Here is a 23,563-nt window from a genome sequence, read left to right as displayed (position 1 = left end):
CCACATTTGTCGTAGACACTACATCTCTAGAAGCAGTGAACTATGGAGACGATAATTGTAGCTGGACAGGACACGCCACGCAAAAGCAAGACAAAAGTACCATGTTGAAATTGATGATGACACTGGTATGTTAATAGAAGAGTTTCAGACGAGTGAAACCCAGGAGTTAGAAGACAACATCTTCACCCTATGTCGCAAGTATTTTCGACACGCACACACACCCCAGTTCAAAAAAGTGATCGCCACAGTGCAGGATTGCAGAGGCAACGTATTGCCGTTAGTTATTTTGAGGAAAGCGCAGAAGTGCCAGTGAAACTAGCAAAGCATGGGAATGCAAAAAAGAAAAATTCCTCCCCTTACATGCGCACATCACGTTTTGTTCTAGACAAGCTGAAAAAAAAATGCCCCACAACAACTTGCCAAAAGGCTGTAGAGGAATGCTTTCAAGAGGACGGAGGGACCTGTGGTATTAAAGCAGTGGCAGACCTTCCCAGAAATCGTAAGCAAGCATACAACCTCCATTATGAGATGGGCAAAGAACGTCAAAATCATGGTGGCAAGCAATCCCAGCGTCATCATTTTTATGACGTATTAGAACTCTTGAATCAGGGAACATTTGTTTGAGATTTCACATTTCAACGCTCAGCATCAAAGAGTCACACCCATCCTCGATTGTTTCAGGCAACAGATTTCCACATCACCCAACCTTCCTGCATGTGTTCATCCCAAAAGTGCTCTTCAGTACTTGGAGCTGATGCCACCTTTAATTCTGGCAACTTTTTTGTCACCCTCACCTCTTTTAAGCACAAGATGTTTGTAAACAAACAATCTGAGAAAACCATCAATAATCCACATAACCAAGGAGTTTGAAGACTATCATTATTTGGCAAGTCTTCTCAAGACCCATTGCAAAAACTTTGAAACCTTGACAGCTTTTGGAACGGATGGGGAAATTTACTTGGCTAATGCGTTTGTATGCAAACTCCCAGATGCTATCCACCTTAGGTGCAAGATTCACCTATCTGAGAATATAGAGAGGAAGTTGGTCAAATTATCGTTTGGCAAAGATGGTCAGCAGAACATACTTGGTTCAATATTTGGCGGGCGTAAGGATAAGTCCAGAACAAAAGTGCTGGTAGATGCTAATTCAGCAAAAGAATTTGACGAGATGCTTGCAACATTGGAAACAGAGTGGCGTATGCTGGAAACCACTGAACATTCTGGTGAATCTCAGTTCTTTTCATGGTTCAAACGTCACATTGCAATGGTGATAAGAGACAGTACGATCGCTCCTGTCTGTAAAGAAGCAGGTCTGGGGTGCCCTCCTGAGTTTTAAACTCAGTAAACGCCAGAATGTTGGAAAAGCATGGTTAATAAAAATGCTGGGAAGAAGAAAGAGTGGTCAGATTTCTGCATTTCTCTAGAATCAGCTGTGCAAACCCAGGATGAGGAGTTATTCAAGGCAGTTCATGACATTGGAGAGTTGCGGTTGAGTCCTGATTTTAAGCACCTGCAAATAGATGCAGACAAGTGGATGGATATGACCTCAGCACAACGTGATTTGCATATCAAGCGCTACTTAACTAACCCATTGGACACACTTGCAAAGTCGTGTCATACAGAGCCTGAGGTAACGGACTGTCAAACCTATTGCCTTTCTGTAAGCTATCAGGACTGTGCTATCTCAACGCTGTCTCACACCAACCTCCAGTGAATGTGGTCTTTGGCGTCAACAATCTTAGAAGAAAAAAATGGCGTGTTGTCACTGCCCTGGGACAAGAGTGGAACGCAGTATATAATGGTGAAGGTGCACCTCCCTGACAAGTCATTGTACAAAAACCTGAGGCTCTGAAGTGTTTGTGTCCGAAGTTTAAGTCTGCTATGATTTGTGCCATTCCTTGGCAGTTGCAGAGAAGGAACCGTGTCTTGTGTCTGACAGCAGTGCACTGGACATGGCTGGTAACCGCATTTCAAGTGATGATGCAAATGCCAATAAACTGGAACGGTGACATTTAGCTGAGTCATTTGAACTAAACCGTTATCCTCGGCAATGTTTGGCCATGCACACCTTCATTTACGTTGAACTCGTTCGTTTTATTAAGCCTTAAAAGGATTGAAACGTCGGCACATGAAATTTAAACCTTTAACATGCTTGTGGATGAACTCGTTATGTTAATTTAAGGAGACACCTGTTCAATTTTCAAAACGTCTGTATGTGGCTGTATGCAGTTGGGGGAATGTGTTTTGTTGGATTGTCATCGTAGATACTAAAACTCTGAACATTACCCGACACCCTTCCAAATCGATGCACAATAAGACAAGCATTTCTTATTTCGTTTCTCTGCTAAAAAGCATGCAACTTCATTTGCCATGGGTTTTAAACGTCGAATATTTATAAAGAATTTCCATTGTAGTTGGATCTTTACCAGAAATTCAAAAGAATGAGCTCAGTAAAACCATGACAGAAATCAAAACGTCACGCGCTGTCTGTAGTTTATGGGATCAGTAAAAATTACATTCCCTCCCAGACATAAGAAACAGACACGTTTGGCACAACAGAGTCTGGCTATAATGGCGTAGCCAAAAATCATTTTCTTCGTGAATAGTTTTTATTTGCTTGCCCAAAAGACTTAGAAGTAATAAAAACTCACAAACTGTATTGGAAAAGATTAAGTTACGGTGAAATTGCAACATAATGAGTTGTGTAGTATTATTTACCTGGTGTTGAAATAGCCTACCGTACGTTTAGATGAAAAGTTAGTTCATCATCCCAGCAAAGAACAGACAAAAATACGATTTAGCTGACATCATGCAGATATCGATTTGACTCTGAGAGACCTCTTGCAAAAAAGTTGAAAAGTGCAAGCATTTATAAGAATCTTGACCATTTACGTAGTAAAGTTTACAGTATGTCTCAGAGTATATATCGGGAGCAATGATCGAAATTTTAGTGATGGTGTGAGGAATGCCAGCCGCTCAACTAACACAGAAAGTGGGATACTGCACGATTAGTTGAATGTCTTCGTTACTTCGAAAAAATAAAATTGCACAGCACAGCAAGAGAAATGCACTAAGCCACGGATAATTACAAACATCAATACATGTACTCTTACAATTTCGGTAATCATTTCCATAATATATACATGCCGTCCCAAAAAGATTAGTAGTGACCTATTTCAGGGCTGTCAACAAACCAGGGTAAATGTATGAAAAGGTCACCAGCAAAATAACCGATTTTGCAATTCTTTTGTCGCTTTCTGGGGGTAGAATTTACTTTCTCCTGAGCTTTATAACAATTAACTGGTCATCTGAACTTTCTTTACAATGTGACACTTTCCAGGCGTTAATATTCAGGAATGAAAATTCTTCTCCTTCTTGGGGTTGATCAGCTTTCACAGATTTCTCATACCCTGCGATCATGGATTCTTTTTGTCCTGAGTGCCAAGACGGAGACAGCGTAGGAAAACAAAAGAAGCTTCAGTAGATTATTATCATAGACTTCACTCCCAATTTCACCGCATGAAATTCTACCCTTAATTTCACAGTGTGAAAATTTTCACTGATCATTCACGGCATGATTAGTTTCACACCAAGAGTGAAAACTGAATTTCATGGCATGAAAATTGAAATTCACAGAATGTGACCGTGACCTTTTTGCATGAAGGATCCAATTTATACAAGAGCAGCCGAGGAGTGAAAGATTACCTCTCGGATTACAATTCCTGCTAGTGATCAAATTTGGACCTCAACAAAGAGAGAGAGGTGATATTTCTCCTGAAATTCGTGTGGATTTTCAATTCCAAGAAACTGTCTTTCCTCAAAATTTCTAGGCTGCCGAATAACTTGGTGTCTGAATAATTCTTCAAGTTCTTTCTCCCTCGATGAGAATATAATCAAAATTTCGAAAGATGCTTCCTACAAGTTGTATGTTAAGTTTACAAGTAACTTTTGACATGTAGTTTGCACTTGTAATTAGTTATAACAAGTTGGACGTTTGTAAAGCTTTTCAACTTTTATTACGATGAGTAGCATGATCACGGTACCCATTTCTGTAACATACCTAAAAATTGTGAAATTGTGTTTATTGGGGTGAAAATCACTTATTTTGGCTTATTTCACACCCAGACTTACATATCTTTCTAATTGTTCGGAAAATATTAATGTTTGGTCCGTTAAAACTGAATTTTTGATTTACCCATGACCCCTTGCAGGCGTGGTCTTTCATACAGATAGTCAATTTTGAGGCAAATAAAAAGTAAAAACAGAAAGCTTTCACTACATGGAGGATAGCATCCCCTCATTTAGTTCTATTGACACCCTAAACGCTGGCTTTCTGCTCCACCTTTTTGCTCCACTTTGCAATTTGAGGTCAGAGCAGATGTCTCTCTCAATTTCCTGAAAATTGCCCCTGAAAAGACATTGTGGACTTCCCAATAATATCCATAGAGGAAAGGTTACCAAGCCTTGTGAAGCACATGGAAATCATGGCTTCTTTGCGAAGTAGATTTGTGATGTTCACTGGCACTCAAGACTAGGTTCAATGTGGCCCGGCATGTTAAAAAAAACGTAGCGACTCAGTCAAAGGCCAATATTTTCGCGATCCTGAAAGCTACGATGACGAAACTGTGGAAATAGCTAGTGGAACTTGTGAGCATTCAGAAAATGCTTGGTTGGAACCCACTTACGCCTTGCTTGGTTGGAGCAGGAGCAACATTGAAAGAAGTGGTCTCGAAAAATATTATTGCGTAATTGCGGAACAGAAAAAGCGTAGCGACTGTTTTGAGGAGTGATTTCTCCATTCGTAGTGGATCCCTCAAACTAATTTTTCTGTATGTTAAAGCACAAGGTATGAGCATTTAGTTGAGATGGTTTTGAAGCCACAGATATCAATTGAAGACTTGTTTCAAACTATAACCTAGTGAGCGCCAGAATTCCAAAACACAGCGTTACAGTAAGGAAACTACGGAATTTTGAATCTTTTTAATGTGTTTTAATAAACTTGAACTGTTTTAATTTGGCTCATATGTAGTATTTACTGCGTGTTATCACTGGTTATTGTCCGTTAATCCACATAATTGTTCTCTCTTATGAAAAATGGTTTTGAAGACTTTCAATTTGAAAATTGTGTTACGCGTTACACTCAAAATTTTCCTATTTTTCTATCCTTTTCCTTTGTTTTCTCAAGAAAGGAAAGTCGCTTACCCTTTTTACACCCTGTGTGCTAATCAACGAGGATAACCTTAGCATTCAGCAAAAATATAGCTTCATTGAAGACGTTAAACCGAATAAATCAGGAAATGTTTCTGAGTCACCCCCAAGTGGGTATGGTGATTGTGCTACACATCTACATATTATGTGTGGATATTAGTGTGATAAAGCTGTGACTAAAAATGATACCCGTGAAGTGATATGATATAATTTCACTGCATTAAAATGATATCACATCACTTCACGGTTGGAATTGTCCAATCAAATAGACTGTAATAATTTGGTTGGACCAATCGGGTTGCATATTATATTTTAGCTGACACCTGGTGTCAAATTTGGCGGGAAGAATTGCTTTGCAGTTTTATCAACAAAATGGCCACTTCAAGATTTGTGAATGTCTCCAATGAACATATTTCTCAGTTTCTCGAAGAAAATGAAAACAAGAACACGGCAAGAAAAACCTCTCAAGATGTATAGCGTTGTTCAAAACCTTTCTCAGGGAAAGGAAACGATATGCTTAACTTTCCCCTCTTTCTTGTATGTACTTACATTCATACACTATTATTAAATGCAACTTTCTTGTACTTCAACTTGGTGGCTTGATTTTTTTTAGGCATGTAATATGTAATAAACAAATTACTACATGTTAAGAGCCTGATATTGTTTTTATTCACTCATTTTTAATAACACATCGCAAACTGGCTCGATGACTCGCTCATTTCTGATATGGTATTAGAAACTTGTGAATAAAAATGATATCAGGCTCCTTAACATGTAATAATCTATATTTATTGAATCAAGCACATACCAAATTTTACAGGTGTGGGTCTACACCCGTAATTACCAGTTGAAGTCTTGTAAAAACGACTTGTAACAATGTTTATAGAATTCATTTTTGTGTGCATGTGTAAAAACAAGGATTCAACTTGTAAACTTCACAGGTAGGTATTTTTTACATGTCACCCACCACAGGTCAGGTTTACAGGTCACTAGAACAATCCTATCCCTTTCCTAATGTAACCTTAGGCATAAATAGTAGTCTTTAGACCTAAGGTTTGCATTACTAGAGGGTTAGCGTTGTTTTATTATTGTTTCAACAGTGACCTGTACACCTGGCCTGTGACCTGTAAAAAATACCCGCTGTAAACTACACATGTAGTTTACAGCTTATTGAATTGACCCCAGAATGCCCTCTAGGACTCAACGAATCCTCTTATCCTACAGAAATGAAAATAAAACAAAAGACAAACCTAAAAGTGTACCTTAGTATCTGTTGCAGCCACCATCACCACTGCTAAAGCTGTCATTATTAAACTGTAAACCAAACAACATGAGAACACATTGACACTCTGAGCAATCATATTGCCTTTACTAACTGTCTAAAGCACTAGCCACGGCACGGAATTGAAGGCATCACGCAAAGGAGGTTGCTCAAAAAAAAAAAGCTTCTTTTTGTGGACTTTCACACCTTAGAATGGTCTTTCATTTAGAAGACACTGCATGGAATACTTAAATGTTTAATCCACCTTGTGATGGATTAAGCTTTCCTACATGTATACAGCTGTCGACAGCTGTATTCTCACCTATGGTTGATCTTCCACACTTCTTCAACTTGAAAGAGGTGTTCCAAAAGGATGTCCACTATCACCTTATCTTATGATAATTATGATCTTATCTGGCTCCAGTCAGCTCATGGATTAATTGGATTTAAGGACAAATTCTTCTCAAAGGCTCCTTAGAGGTTAACCTAATGCACTGTCTGCCTTTTCTGTCATGGAGTTACGCACATAAAGAATACAATGTTCTTTTTTCCAAGGTAGAGATTACATGTATATAACCAAATTGATTACATTGAAAGTAGTATAGGAGTTTTCAGATAATGTTCTCAAATAATGGAATTTCTGTGTTGGACTTTGTATGCTGAAATTCTGTGCTGGTTTTTCAGGTCTGGGTCATCATGTGACACAAATTTTGTCTGGATCATAAGCGAAGCCGATTTTATGACTTCCACGTACATGTAGTTTAAAAAACTATATTGGAATTTACTTGGGGATTGCCTGCTGATAAGTCTGGACTTGTCCTATTGTGTTCAAGGTCATATGCTTCTCACCTGACAGTCGCATGATCTTTTTTAACCCGTCGAAAACGTCACATTTAATTTCATAATTGTGAAACTTTTCAGTGAAAGGTGGTTGTATTTTGTGAAGTGCCAAGATGCCATACTCTTTGTAACAACTTGATCAATGCTACCAAAATGTTTGTGAAAACCTTGAAGCCACCAAGGAATATACATTTCAGTATTTGAAGCCGACTATTGAAATAATGTTCTGGGTTTTTCCAACAATTAGTCAGGGAGCATGTGTCATAAAATAAATTCCCATGGGATTTTTATGGTGAAAGCAAACCACCAACCAAGATGTGTTAAGGGGGCCCTAAGGAACACAAACAATGTTGTCGGCAATTTTTTAACCTGCACCGGCGGCCGCTATGTGGGGTCTATTTTTAGACCTAAATGGCTCAACATGGAATAAAGGCTCGAATATAAAATGGAGTGTAAATACAACTAACTACAATAAATTTCCACAAAAATACCAGAAATCTTTAATATAGTCTATCTAATACATATCCATAGACTTAAGTACTATGTGCCGACCACGTGATCCACACTGCACGAAAGCGAGGCTGGTCGTTTGTTGTCTTCAAATAAGCATCAAAGGCATCAATTTTGGTATCGAAAACTAATCAGAGAGTTAAATTTATCAAAGAGAATATTATGTCATGTTTTAAAACTATATTCAAATAAATAGCTCATTGAAATCGCGAAAAACAATGATTTTGGTCAGCGGTCATTTTCATCATTGTAGAGATCCGCCATGTTGGATTTACAGACCATCTAGAGCCACATGTTTTGTGGTGTTTAAGAAGACATGGAAACGGATTCTGGTTCAAAAACAAACGAACCTGAAGCCCATGGGTTGGATTTACATTTATGTATAATTTGTCTACGGAAAACTAACGAAAATCTAGTTGAAATGCCCAAAGCTCACTAAAAAGTTCGGGTATCGATCAAGGAATGGAGTAAATACGGCAATCTTCAGTACAAAGCAGCGTGAAATAAGTTGAGGTTTACTTCTGTCCAAGTGCTCGAAGATGGGCGGGTATCATGGGCATCATCAGTGTCCCTTCGCACTGCCATTGGGATATCAGGGAATGATAAGCTCTTGGTTAAACTCAACACATCAATTGCTCCAGATGATGCTCATTCGGTACATATAAAGTACCACAAAAACTGTTGGGCAATTCATGTATCGCACGTTTTACGAAAAGAAACATCCAATTCCTCATCTGAGAAGTTGGCTGGTGAGATTGCAGCACAAATATAATTCCTGACAATGACGGAGATGACTTTTAGGAGTGGAAAAGTGGCTACTATGTCTGAATTACAATATGCTTTTGAAAGCATACTAGAATCTAACAATGCGTAAAATCCAAGGGGCCGACGAAAGGCCTTGAAGCAGTTCCTACTCCGAGAGATACCAGAGATAGAGTTTCATGCACATAAACATGTCAATGAGTCTTAGCGAGTCAGTATCAAGATGACAAGAGATCAAGCAATTCAGATGGCTGAGGATCAGACCGCAAACATAGGCTCCGATATGAAAACTCTGTTTGAAGCCGCCGCAATAATTAAGAAATCTATCACCAAATGTAGGAAGTGAAAGTTTACAGGTTCACTGAAAAACCTGCCTGATGAAAACGTACCAGCAGAGCTTTTCAGTTTTTATACATGGATTATACAAGGCCCAAAACATGAGCTTTCTGCTGGAAAGAAATCTGAGGAAGTGTAAAACCGTGCAATGGCTCTATCCCAGACCACTGTATTGTTGTGTTTGACTGAGAGGCAAGTCAAAAACAAGAAGTCCGACGTTTTAAGATCCTTGTGGGAAATGCCGCCACAGTTAGCCGTTGGGATAGCTGTACACCAGGCCATGAGAAGCAAGCAGCTCATAACCATGCTACATGGATTTGGAATGTCAGTGGACTACAACAGGATCCTGAGAGTAGAGTCCCAAATCGAAGCTAGCGTTCTACAGTGCATGGAGCTGAATCATGGTCTATATATACCCCCGATGTAGTTTTGGGTAGGCACGTCTTTTTTGCAGTCGATAATGTGGATTTTGCAGAGGCCACTCCTGATGGCAAGAATACCTTCCACGGCACAGCGATGGCAATTTACCAAAGGCAGGAACCAGGCGATGTAGCACAAGAGCTGACCTTGGATCCCGGAGATTAGTGTCGTTGCTCAATCAGACAGCTTCCCGAGTCTATGACAACCTTGCTAGAATGCCCTGCGCCCTCCGGAAAGCAAGTTGGTTCCACCTTTCCCCAGTTTGGATTGTGCACCGAAGACCAACTTCCATTGTACATCAAGAAGCAAGATTTCACATGGCTTCTCGGACGCAGTTTGACCAAAACGATCAATAATGGAGAAGTTGAAGACGATCAGCCCCCTAGTACCAACATCCCAGTATGGTCTGGCTATAACTCCACTATGAATAGTCCCATGCCCTTGACTCGAGTTGGCATCCCTCCCCTGATTGTTGCACCAGCACACGAGTGGCAGACACGGCTTACCGTTTTGATGCAAGCAATGAATATTAAGATGACGGTTGTAGGGCAGAACAGGAGGACTGTGATATCGTTTGACATGGGACTGAATCAACCGGTAAAGAAGTTGCAGATGACCCGTCAAGATCCTGGGCATATAATACTTCGTCCTGGTGAGCTACACATCATGATAGCCAAACTTCGCACAAAATCGGTGCATTCGTTGAGAATAGCGGGCTGGACATGTGCTGGGTTGAGTCAGATCTCTATGGGCCTTCCACTGTGAAGAAGATTCTTGGTGGAAAACACATGAAGAGAGGAGAAGCAGCGCACATGGTTACATTACAAGCTCTATTCAGCCTCTACCAGGAAGCCTTCTTCGTGAGACACCCAGCTGTGCGCACGATTATCGAGAAGTCCGCTAACCAGTTAAGCGATGCGTTTGAAAAAGGCGACAGACAAGATATTAAAGCAAAGTATGAAGAACTGGCATGGAACCATCACTTGAACAGAGCTTGCTGCAAAGATGGAGCAATTTGATGCAGATCAGGAGGATAGTCCACTGTTCAAGTTCACCCGCGGGTACATGACAATGGTTATGGAGATGATGACGTTTATCAAAGCCGTGTGGACTGGAGATTGGGATCTCCATTTAGAAGCCCTACAGTTGTTTGTGAGTACTTCTTTGCGCACGACTTGTTAAACTACACACGCATGATTTCTGTTTACTTGGCAGAGATGGAGATAGTAAAGGAGACCGATCCTGAAATCTACCAGGAGTTCCAGAATGGTAACTGGGTGGTGAACAAGAACGCGAGGGTAGCATTCTGTGCCATTGGCGCTTACCACGCGCTTGAACACGTTAACAGATCAATGAAAGTCTCAGGTGAATTGATTGGCATCACACTGAGCCCTACTGCATGCATGAGGTTTTTTGATTGCTCCTGAGTTCGCAAGACTTGCAGAACAAGTCAAACTGATGGCAGGTACTTCTTCCAAGACGCAGACTAGCCATCACAACCTCACCACTGCTGTCAGGTTACGTGAAGAAAGGAACGTCCAGCAGCTGACCGCCAGTATTCAACGCTTCACCAACCCGTTTACAGTAGAAGGCCCTGATCTGTTCAACCTAGTGACGAAAGTGAGCCTGCCCGAGAAAGTGAAGAAAGATCTCTGCGATCAAAGCGTCATTGGTAACAAGCTGTTTGAGACATTCGTTAAGGAACGGATACAGACAGCCGAGAAGAGCATCTGGGAGGGGGGTGAAGAAGCGCAAGCTCCTAACGTGGAAGACCACTGGGAAAACAGTTAGGGTGGCTACAAAGGATAAGATCATCGAGCTAAAGGAAGATCGATGTCTCGTGCGGTTGATGGTCATCTGCAAGTCCCGTCCTGAGATAGACATCAAAGAAGCAGTGGAAGTGTACGAGTTCTCGGTAGTTCCACGATCAATGTTTGCCGCTGATGGCAATATGCTGCACTGTTCCGCAAAGAGAGTCTTGATGAGTATTCTAGGGAAGCTGCCAAGTGATAGATCTGTTGAGTAGGCTGAACCCACTCACCAGTTGGCTAATGAGGGTGTGCAGATCAAGATTTCCATTGTAAATGGTATGGCCGAGGTACAAGCGCTGGAAAAACCGGATTGGATTAAGACCTGCTCAGAACAGGGCGAGCATTTCACTGTGACGATCTTCAACAAGTACCGAGATGCAGATGAAATTCATCTTATTTTCGACACGTTTGTCACTCCCACTGAGATTTACCTTGCAACCTTTTTATTTATATTAGTTATAATTACTTACATTAATGGGCACGTTATTCTGATTTTAGGTATGATGTACATGTATGATGCAAATCTCGCCAGGGAGGCTTGCAACCTATCAGCTACAAGATTACTGACACCACTCAGATTTCCAAGATATACCATCAACGGTTATTCATCCAAAAACAATGATCCTCTTTCTAATGTACTACAAGAATAGATAAAGAGGTAAAGATACTAAAATTGATACACCAAATCTTATGCAGGTGCTGATGAAGATACTTTTGGCACATGTGAGCACCAAGGATGAACTGAAGCAATATCTTGCCAGCAAGACTCTAGAGAAGGGACGTGAGAATGGTTTGTACGTGGTGGTTGCATGGAGCAGTAAGTGTAGGGCCACACACAAGGATATGGCGTACCTCGATAGCAACCAAGAAGAGGCACTAAATACTAAAATCCTGCTACACGCGTTAGATGCTACCTCATCATATCAAGATCTTCTCGCTGGACACCGACGTGTTTGTACTGGCCCTTAGATGTTACCCGGAGCTATGCACGGACACTTCATTCGTCAGTGGAAGAGGACAGCGTCACCGAAGTATCCAGCTTTGTCCAATTGTCCGCGCTTTAGGAGCAGCTAGAACGGCAGCACTACCTGGTTTTCATGCCTGGAGTGGAGCTGATGTTACTAGAAACTTTGCATTTGAAGGGAAGCTGGAATGCTGGAAAGCAGATCTCGGCTCTACCATCCTTCGCACAGCGGGCATGTTCTCAGTCAGTCATGGTATCCCTCGAAAACAAGTAAGATTGTCTGTTCAACTTCTAGTCTTGTGCACCCGTTGGTGGCTAAACAGTCCAATTCTAGAGTGGCACGCTTTGCCACAGGCGGGGCAGATGTAGGACGCCTGCTGCGACAAAGCAGGGGCAGCTTCACGTTCCTTACGCCGTTGGCGTTTTCCCTCCGCTTTCTGATGCCGCTCTTTCTCAAATAGCACCACACTCTCCCGGACTGCAAGTCTCCATCTGGGTCTGTCACATGCCAGATCTTCCCAGGTCGTCAGACCAATGTGGCACACCTTAAGATTTGCTTTGAGACGCTTTCGCTGCACCCCTTGTGCTCTGGTGCCAGAACCCAACTCTCCGAGAAGGATCTGCTTGGGGAGGCGCGAGTCCATCAGCCTGACAACATGACCAGTCCAACGCAGTTGATTTTCGATTATCATGGCCTCGATACTGGTGCATTGTGCTTCGTCAAGGACGCTGGAACTTGTCTGTCGATCCTGCCAGGTTACACCCAGGATGCATCTCAGGCAGCGCTGATGGTACTTTTCCAGGACCTTAAGGTATCTCCTATAGGTCGTCCAGGTCTCCGAGCCATAGAGGAGGGACGGAAGCACGACAGCCTTCTACACAAGGAGTTTGGTGTCTTTCCTCAGACTCCTCTTCGCAAACACTCTCTCACGAAGCCTCCCAAAGGCACAGCTTGCAGCCTTAAGGCGATAAAGAGCCTCCGCCTCGATGTCAGCTTTTGTGGAGAGGACACTGCCAAGATAGGGGAAGGTCTGGACATTCTTTAGTGTGGACCTGCTAATACTCATGGGAGAGGGTGAGGCATCCTGGCCTGGGGCAGGTTGGAAGAGGACTTCTGTCTTCTTTACGTTCACCGAGAGGCCGAGGCTCTCATAGGCAACTGTAAACGCATCCAGAATTGCCTGAAGTTGACACTATGAGGTGGCGCAGACGCAGTTGTCATCCGCATACTGGAGCTCAATCAGTGAGGTGGTGGAGGTCTTTGACCGTGCCTTCAGCCTTCGCAGATTAGAGAGTCATTAGAGTATTATAAATTAATGATTGATATAGTCATAAACTCTCAAGTCCGACACTAGAGATCAAGACGACTTTAATGCATTGCCTTCTTTCAGATTTCAGACAAATGGATGCCGGTGATGACGAGACTGCAGCCGGCACCCGACGCTGTTCTTTATCTTGTCAAGTGTGGCTGTGGGAAGGACAAATGCGGAAACAACAGATGCGGCTGTCGGAGGGCAGGTCTCACTTGCACAGATCTATGCAGCTGCAACAACAACGAGACAGAGGAAGCGTGTGACAATGTCGATATGATTGAGCATGATAGCTGTGATGATAAAACATCGGATGAGCAGGACAATGACAGCGAGGAAGACAAGGATGATCAAGGCTGCTGCTTAAGAAAATTTTAAAGGGGCCCTCAGAGCTAAACGCTGAGAACTTAGGAGCCCATCATATGAAGTGAAAGGTTTTGCTGTGAAAAATTAAGGCGCCCAGACCTATTCTTTGGGAGCCCCAGGCTACCGGGCTCCTGTTAGGCAACAGCCTTGAGGATGATGAATGATTCTCGCTGACATCCATGTTCTATAGACCGCAATGCATTATGGGATCACTTGTGCTATTTATAAAAAACTGTTATCGTCACCAAAGGCCTGACTAGGTTTTGGGTAGTAATAATTATATATACCTGTAAACCTGCTATGGTTAACATATCGCATAGCTAAGGCCTGGTGTAAATGTCGAGCCAACATTGTGCCGAACCTAATTCCATTTGGTTTGACGATAGCGCGACTCTAGCGCAGGTGAGCTCAGCTTCACTTCCATTTCGTCTTACGTGAACAAAACATATTATCATGTAGTTCACTTGTTGTAGTCATATTTCTGAACAACTCCAGAAAAAGAAATATGCCTTTGATGCTTATTTGAAGACAACAAACGACCAGCCTCGCTTTCGTGCAGTGTTGATCATGTGATCGGCATTTAGTACTTAAGTCTATGGATATGTATTAGATAGACTATATTAAAGATTTCTGCTATATTTTGTGGAAATTTATTGTATCTAATAAGTAGTTTGTTGGAAAATAGTTTTGAAATAAAAATTGTGATGAAAAACCGACGTTTCGACGCATCCTGCGTCATTTTCAAGGTGGGTTAGAAAAAAGTCAGAAATGAATAAATTTAAAGTTCGTACAATCCTCTAGGGAGATGTCCGTATTGTTCAGCCTAATTGAAAATTTTTTCCTTCAGCGAGTCTGATTGGATGTTTCGCGATGGTTTTATATCCTTAATATACAACATCTCATTTACCAAACAGTCAAATTTTGATACGCATCGCTTCACCACGGTGAAATTCTCCTCAAAGCCGTTTAGGCTGTTGTGACAGTTCTTGTAGTGCGTTCCAACTGCAGTAGTTTTGTGTTCCTCTACCCTCTGCTGTAAGTGTCTACATGTGTACCCCACATAACCTGCCTCGCACAGGTCACACTGAAAAAAGTAAACAACATTCTGTCTACTTACAAGTGGGTGTTTTTCTTCCTTCAAACCAAAGTTGGTGCTGAGTCAGCAGTCAGATGATGACAAAGTTGTTAGATTCTCTCTTCCATTCAAAAACCAGTTTTTCTGTGAGAACGTCAAAAAACAACTAGGGCAATTAAATAGTAAGATTAAGGTTCAAGTAGAGCCAGTGTTTACAACCAGAAAACTCGGCACCAAAGTTGGTTTGAAGGAAGAAAAACACCCACTTGTAAGTAGACAGAATGGTGTTTACTTTTTTCAGTGTTACCTGTGCGAGGCATGTTATGTGGGGTACACATGTAGATACTTATACCAGAGGGTAGGGGAACACAAAACTACTGCAGTTGGAACGCACTACAAGAACTGTCACAACAGCCTAAACGGCTTTGAGGAGAATTTCACCGTGGTGAAGCGACGCATATCAAAATTTGACTGTTTGGTAAATGAGATGTATATTAAGGATCTAAAACCATCGCTAAACAACCAATCAGACTCACTGAAGGCATAAATTTTCAATTAGGCTGAACAATACGGACATCTCCCAAGAGGACTGAACGAAAATTTATTCATTTCTGACTTTTTTCTAACCCACCTTGAAAATGACGCAGGATGCGTCGAAACGTCGGTTTTTCATCACAATTTTTATTTTAAAATTTCTTGTAGTTAATTGTATTTACACTGCATTTTATATTCGAGCCTCTATTCCATGTTGAGCCATATAGGTCTAAAAATAGACCCCCATAGCGGCCGCCAGTACAGGTTACAAAATTGCCGACAACATTGTTTGTGTTCCTTAGGATCCCCTTAACACATCTAGGTTGGTGGTTTGCTTTCACCATAAAAATCCCACGGGATTACATATGCAACCTGACTAAATCTCAACAGCAAAAACTTGGAGGATACTGAAACCAAGCTTGATGTCACTCAAGAGACGATTCATTGGCAGAAGTTATGGAAGTACTATGAGTATTTCAATGTTGGCTTGAATGGAAGCTACTGATTCTCCTGAGGGTAACTGTTATTTCACACAACAACCCACAAGGTGTCAAAGCAGCTTACACAGAATTCTCGCTCATTATTTCAAATACTATGTCATTATTTCAAAAGCAATATATGCTCCTTGGCTTGTCAGAAAAAAAAAAGTCATCTACTTTGTCATCTACTCTGATTAATTCCTTTACCGATAAGCTTTAATAAAACAAAAGGGTAATTTAAGCAACAACTGAAACGGAAAATTACTCAATGCAGATCTCTACTGAAATAATTTGCTGCGACAGTAATAATTATGTTCACTGTTGAGAGCAATGGTTGGCGTTTCAAACACAGATAAACATCTTTTCCTTCGTTTCAAACACCTTGGGTTTCAAGCAGTTTCCAACACATTTCAAACAGTTTCAAACGCATTTCAAATGTGTTTCAAATACAAACGCACTACAAACGCTTTTTAGTTGAGCATCCTTTTCATCTGGATGGTTACATTCGAAAACACCTTTGTACTTCTTATCAGATTTACAAAATGTTTTTTCAATTACAAAGTGCCTTACAGTGGGGTCTTATGACAGTTATATATTATAAGGTATTAATTAATTGTTACCTTAACTGCACTTTTATCGGCAGATCCTAAAATATAAAATGGAAAAAACAAGCTCAGGAGGAAAGGAAATAAACAGGAGCAATTAAGATTTTAAATTGTATTTATACCAAAGCACTCACCTGCCTTAAGACGATTGATTCAACCAGTGTCTGAAGAATTGTGGAGATGTAATGGATTGCACAAAATACTGGCACTGGCTATGATAAAAGGAGCAGATTTAACAAGCAGAAAAGTTAGTTTATCTTCTGAATGGAGGCATGTGAACCCCACAACACAGCACTGTTTGGATTTCAGGTCAATTAATTGTTGCATTCAGGAGAATGTACACATTGTCTCTGCAATGAAAGCACATCAGTATACTGTCACTCTGCATATCCAGTAAATAGAATAGAGAAAATGAAGCGGTTGTTCTTTGTTATTTAATAAATGGAACATTATTGTATTTGGGTTAGTTTTGTGGAGCATTAAATATAAGATCCGTTAAGAAACCTTTATGTAAATTGCATGATAAACAAAAGCCTAGACACGAAGAGAAAAATTGCTAGACTCATTTTACTACACTCATTTTATTTATTTATTTTACAACACTTAAATAAATAATACTTAAACTAAGTATAGCACAAGAACATGCATATGAATTACAAATAATAATTAGAGTAAATTATTACATCAAAAAGTCAATTTACCATTTATTTTCTTAATTCTTTTGTTCTTGGTGCATAGTTTCATACTTAATATTAACTTAGCGATAACACTACTTATATTCAGAAGTACCTCACTCCTTCTTTTGCTTCATAAGTAGGTTTTTCCAAGAATTATTGAGTAATAGACCAATTTCGATATATTAAAATTCAATCCTAAACAAAAGGCATCATCTCGAGGCTCTGAGGAATAAACAGAAGGATCTAATGAGTTTATTCCCCAGAGCCTAGAGATGGTGCCTTTTGTTTAGAACCGAATTTTAATATATCAAAAGTAGGGTATTGAGTAAGGGGCATTCTCATATCAGGATACCCATCAAAACATCTTTCAACGTTAATTGGACTCGTTTTTTTTTTTTCAAGCCAAAGAACAGTTAAAAAAGAGATGATTGATAGTTTCTGATTCATGTTTACAAAAAGAGTACAGTGTTATAGGTGAAAAAAGTTTTCAATGGGATTTATATCAGGGCTTCGGGGAGGTATTCTTAATTGTGTAGCTCTTTTGCGATGCAACACTCTGTTAACTAAAGACGAATTTTCATTTGGCGCATTGTCTTGAAGGAATAAGCATGATCCATTTTTCCCCGCTCTTAAAAACATAGAGTCAAACTTTTCATCTACAAAAATTGCAAACGTCTCACTGTTCAAGTCTTCATATGGTTGACATTCAATGACGCCTTTCCCATAACTTATGGCTACCATCAGTCGCACAACGCGTCCCCCACTACCCTCTTTGCTTCCTTTTGAAGTACAGCCCTGCTTCAGCCCTTCGCTGTGTTTTCTCCACACACGCCCACTTGGTGCTCTGGTTTGATCGAATGGATTCATTTTATGATAATAGCTAACGCCATCTAGGTAAAACGCGACTGAATTTGTCCACACGTCTAATGGATAATCTCTTTTCATCTTTTTTGCAAATTGCAGACAGTCGCGCTTGTCTTTTTCAGACATCAATCCTTTTTTTCTTGCCTGCAGATAATGTAACCCAATTTTGTGAAGGAATTGCCTAACAGTTCTGTTAGTCACTTCTAAACAATTGATTCTGGCCCTCTGCATAAGCCTATTGATGGAAAAATGGCCCTCTTCCTTCCTCAATGCATATAAACTTCGTGTGATAAGTCGTTGTTGCCGAATACCCAGCTTACTTGGACGTCCTCCAGTGTGTTTCTTTTGTGCACTTTTTCTTTCCTTAAAAGGCGTTTTTCTAATCCTATAAACCGATGATTTCGCAACATTGCACTTTTCCACGATCTCTTGTGTTGGAATATCCTTGTCATGTGCTAAAAAGGCAATATATGCCCGTTTTTCAGGCGCAATAGTGCCGTTGAAAACCATAATGGTATCTTGCTGCTCACTGATTAGCACGCTCCCTCATTGTTGAGTCATAAATAATTGGATTCCAGTCCATACATGATGCCGTAATTGCAAAGGACAATAGCGCAAATTAAGCAGCACAGTAGGACGTCACATTTCATAGAAAACAGTACTAGTGGCACTAGTACATTTTCAATTATTGACATACAATGTTATTATGTTGTTTTGATGTCACTGTTTTTTAAAGGAAGATGTACAATGTAATAAGCCCCAAATAAGTCCCAGACTTCAGCGGTCAGCGGTAAGCGAAGACGGCTGCGTATTTTTCAGCTCTGCTGTCATTCAGACTTCTTACTGTTTATTTTACATCTTTTTATGTCTCTAATCGTGTTTTTTGAGTGTGTGTGTGTTTGTCAATATGGGCACGTTGAGGAGAGGTCGAAAAATGGATTCGTCTGTGAGCGAAGATCAAGATTTTGAAACTTATCTTCGGGAGTGTCTTGGTTCTATGCTCCGTGATATGGAATCTATCAAGTCCAACCAAGCTGTCTTCCAACAAGACTTGGCTGAAATGAAGCGAAAACTTGACACCACAGCAGAGTCGCTGAATTTAGGGCCGACTATGGAGCTAACTCAAGGCCTATTATCGCCAAGTTCCTTTATCGGCCCGAGCGCCTACAAGTGATCCAGAAGAAGACAATGTTAAAGAATGGCGTTACAGTGTCTGACGATTTAATCTGGGAAGATAGACAAACAAAAAAAAACAGCTGAAGGATGTCATGCAACAGGCTTACGAAGAAGGGAAGAAACTGCGTTTCCACCATGGTAAATTATATATTGACAGGGTTTTATATAACAATGACTCTTAAATATATATATATATATATTGTGACCTGTCCAGTTTCTTATGTATGCATTTGTCAATTGTTCTGCGACTTGCTTGCTGCGTTCATGGGCCCCATTGGAGTATTCTGCTTTTTTCTTATTTTTTATTTTTTTATTTATTTATTTTTTTACGGCATTGTTTAAGGGCCCTGCTTTGGGACCTTGTTGTGGCTCCCATTATGATCATTCAGACGTTTAGAGGCCTTCTGCGGGAAATTCGTTACGTTTGGCTTGTCGCGTAACTTTTGACACTTGCTTTTATGTCAACTATTGTAATTAAAACCTCTTTGTATTTTCTAATTAAGTTGCCTATATAAGCCTTTACTTCCAATACACGCAGCCATTGTAAATAGTTTTTAGTTTTTAGATTTTAACTTTCATCTGAAGAAGGCTGAATAGCCGAGCCGAAACGTTGTGAAACCAAGTCAGACCAGTTAGAAGTTTACCCCACTATTTTCACTATATATATATATATATATATATAACTGCAGACAGTACTGTTTCGGCCTTCTGGGCCTCATCAGTGCAGTGCTGATGCTTGGAATGGAGGTTAAGCTATAAAGCCACCCCAAATGTCCCACACATGTGGTACATCTAAGCCATGCCAGAGTGCTCAAACTAGCGGGCTGGTGAGCATGCGCAATTGCTAGCGGCAATGACTCATCCCAGTAGAGTGCTCAATTTGGACATGAAAGCAAAAGCTTTGTAATGCCAAAGAGCTATATATATATATATATGTGTGTGTGTGTGTGTGTATATTTTCCTATTATTGATGTTATAGAATGAATCGAAGTATTAATGATCCTGATCTTAATTTGCAATCCTTTAATGATCATGGTATTTTCACAATGGATGAGTTAAATGAACTGTCTTCCTTTGTTAGACCACACTTATCTGCATTTCATTTAAATATTAGAAATCTAAATCAGCACTTCACTGAATTATGTAACTTCCTAGATCACACTCCTTTTGTTTTTGACTTCATTGGATGCTTGGAAACTTGGATCACTCGTCAATCTGATCTGGATTGCTTTAAAATTCCTGGCTACACTTTTGTCAATGGCAATCACACTTTCTCATCTGGTAATGGAGTAGGGCTATACATAAAATCTGATCATACCTTTCGATTTAGGGATGACTTAAAAATGGATTTGATTGAAAATATGTGGATTGAAACCCTAGAATTATTTATTGGCATTGTATACAAACCACGCTTGAAGGAACTTTAAATAAAATTTATTTATCAAAGAAGAGACGCTTGATCATGGGTGACTTTAATATTAACACACTCAAGCAAAGTACCTTATCTAAAGAATATTTAAGAACCAGTCCACGTAACGTTCAAGTAATTTTGGAAATGGCCAGATACAACCCTACCTCAAACTTTGCATGCTGAAAGGTATTCATGAGTAAGTAATCAAATGGCCATCAATTAGTCTCCATAATGATACGTGGTCACGCGACAGCTAATTAAAGTTTTAGCCCCTTGGGACCATTTTTTTAAGATAAAATTTTGCAAAAATGGCTAACTTGTTATGTCTCTTGCCAACACACAAGCAACAGTATCTTCAATCAACTTACACCACATTACTGTTCAACCCTTCTTCTTTATAAATATCCTTGTCTTTTTTCCAGGGTCTTCTCAACAACAGAGAAACAATTTCAAGCAAAGATGATGGTTTAACAGTGTTGAAAAAGGGGCATTTTGTGTTAATTTCAATGGAAATAATTTCCTAGAAGGATTCTGAATTTCTGAATGCTACCTATATAAAAATAAAGCCAAAGGGTTGTAGTTTTAATAAATATAAAAAAATCCGCGGGCAATGTACTTTAAGGTGCAAAACGAAAGAGCTAAAATCTGGGTATTATCTCAATTAACATCTTAACTAAGTGGCTGATAAAGACTAGCGTTCGTCCTCAATAATAAATGACACCTTTGCAAACGCAAGCTGGTCGCTAGAGAATGTAAAAATTATCATTCGGACTACTCTAGCCTTCGTGTTCGACAAAAAATGATTTTCTTGACCTGGATGACAACCGTTTCCCCACCCCTCCCCAGATAGTTATCCGGCAGTGCTGTTGTAAGCAAGACCTGGCGAGGAATTTTTGTTGTTGTTGTTGTTGTTTTTTGTTTATTGAAATCTATTACTAAATCAAAGTAATGCAACAGATTAACACTGTAAATGGACTATATAAATTCAGAATTTGCAGGGAAGCATGTGTGTGCGTAGCACAGGATGATCGCTTCACTTCACGCAACACCTATAACAGCATCGCATTCTCTATCAATTTCATCAATGTTATAAATTACGAAAAAATGCAGTTTTAATTCATTCTGGAAAAGTTGCTTTTAAATTATTTTGCTTAAATAATAAACCCTGATTCGGAAAAGATAAACAAAGTTTTACTTAATTTATCAGTTTCCGCTTATGAACAATTCGTCTGTTCGATTGTGCTTGAATACGTGCTTTTCAAAGAAGCATTTTGTTACGTTGAAACAGACTGAAAAACGTCTGTATACTTAAAAAATACTTGTACTTACACCGCTGAGAACGAAATTATGTAAGTAACTACAAGAATAAGCACTTTCACAAGCAATATTTCCTAGTATGTCGCTCGACTTAACAGGGTAAACAGACTTCCGCTCGCCCAATTAATTAAAATGCTCAAATAATTTGATTCCGTCCAGTCCAAATCCTTGATGTTTATCCTGCCAGATTAATATTGAGACGTAACTTCCTCGCTTTTGCCGGATAATTGATGCCATTTAACTTTTATGTCCAAGGAGTAATGTGTTAAGGCTCAAACGCACACTGCGGTTGTAGACTTCTTCCACGCGAACAGGTGTTCCATTCCTCTGTTTACAGAAACAATGCAGTTTAGCTGCTTAATGTTCAACTCACAATATCATGGAGCGTAAAGGAAAGATTATATGCTTTGAACATTAAAGCAAAATGGATCAAAACCTTACCAGTGAGGCAAAATGCTTACCATCATCTAATTTGTTTGGATCTAGCCGATCGATGCATTTGATGGACAGCTGATGGCTCGTCAATTTCGGGAACAATAGTGCGAAAAATGAAATCAACGGAAATAAATTTAAACCGTTGAACTTGCCCCATTTTTGCTAAGGACTAGCATTTAGGGCGTTAACTGATGGGTGTTGATTTAATATGGAGAAGTGTAGCTTTGGAGAAATTCTCGGATCAAACTGTGGCCCAATCATCCCTCCGGGGAAAGATACTTTTGTGGACGAAATTATCTCGCTCGAGTATTGCAAGAAAGACATTCTCGGGCATATGAAACAGTTGCAACTTAGTCGCTCAGAAATAACAACAGAGGCCGAGTTAATTCTTTGTAGAGCAGGTAAGACTTTTTTCATTCATTTCAGATGTGTCGTTGATAAACTATAAATGTCCACAATAAAACAAACATTATCTTGTTTTCTTCCAAAGGAATTTTCAAATGTTCACAAGAATCGTTTAGCACATACAAAATATGTGCACAACACAGGCATGGTTTGGGAATCGGTTGGCGAGGGAAAAGAAAGCACTGCCAGGTACCACAAGAGCTATCGAATCACAAAGAAAACCCACCCATTGCTGACAGAACAATCGACAAGACACACTCGTATATAATCAAGTCGATAACGGCAAAGTTAGTTCCTGTTGGATCAGGTATGTTCGTCTATTTGACTTACAATTCGGGACATCTGTTGTTTATATAGCTATTTCCCCTGTCAACTGCATATAAACTATTATGTTGATAAAGTGCGAGAAGTGATGCAAATGGTTGTAAGCATCCTTTGTCCAAAAAGTGCTGAAATGGTGTGGCTGGAATTGCAGAGAAAGTCCATCATTCCAAATCCCATAGATGTATCGATTTCCAGTGAGTTTATTCAAGTGCTGATTGAATGCTACAAACAACCTGATAATCGTCAAACAGGACGACAGTTGCTGAGCATTGTAGCAGATAAATTGAAATTCGAGGAGATGAGGTCATTATTGCCTTCCCTAACTGAATATGAGTTCAGCATGGCAAGATTGCACAAATTGAAATTTGGAAGAGGAATGAGAGAAGTCAACGAGTCACAGGTGCCCCGTTATCGCGTCGCCCCTGAAAAGCTCGACCATTTTCTGGACTTTGTGACTAGTTCACATGTGATCC

At 40.0% G+C, this 23,563-nt stretch overlaps 1 protein-coding gene across 3 annotated transcripts in view; it reads right to left on the bottom strand.

Annotated features, from left to right (window-relative positions):
• Window positions 1-23,563, bottom strand: part of LOC138033868 (UDP-N-acetylglucosamine transporter TMEM241 homolog) — a 158,654-nt gene that overhangs the window by 47,149 nt on the left and 87,942 nt on the right. For all 3 annotated transcript variants that reach the window (XM_068881735.1, XM_068881736.1, XM_068881737.1), the window contains exons 5-7: window positions 16,616-16,693; window positions 16,497-16,522; window positions 6,471-6,522 (exon numbers count right to left, since the gene is read on the bottom strand). In XM_068881735.1, coding sequence (XP_068737836.1) covers window positions 6,471-6,522; window positions 16,497-16,522; window positions 16,616-16,693 — 156 coding nt within the window. The remainder of the gene's footprint in view (window positions 1-6,470; window positions 6,523-16,496; window positions 16,523-16,615; window positions 16,694-23,563) is intronic.

The sequence above is a fragment of the Montipora capricornis genome, chromosome 14 (genome assembly GCF_036669925.1).
Source record: "Montipora capricornis isolate CH-2021 chromosome 14, ASM3666992v2, whole genome shotgun sequence".
Lineage (NCBI taxonomy): Eukaryota > Metazoa > Cnidaria > Anthozoa > Scleractinia > Acroporidae > Montipora > Montipora capricornis.
Note: the sequence above shows the minus strand (reverse complement) of the source record. Positions and strands in the feature narration are given on the sequence as shown.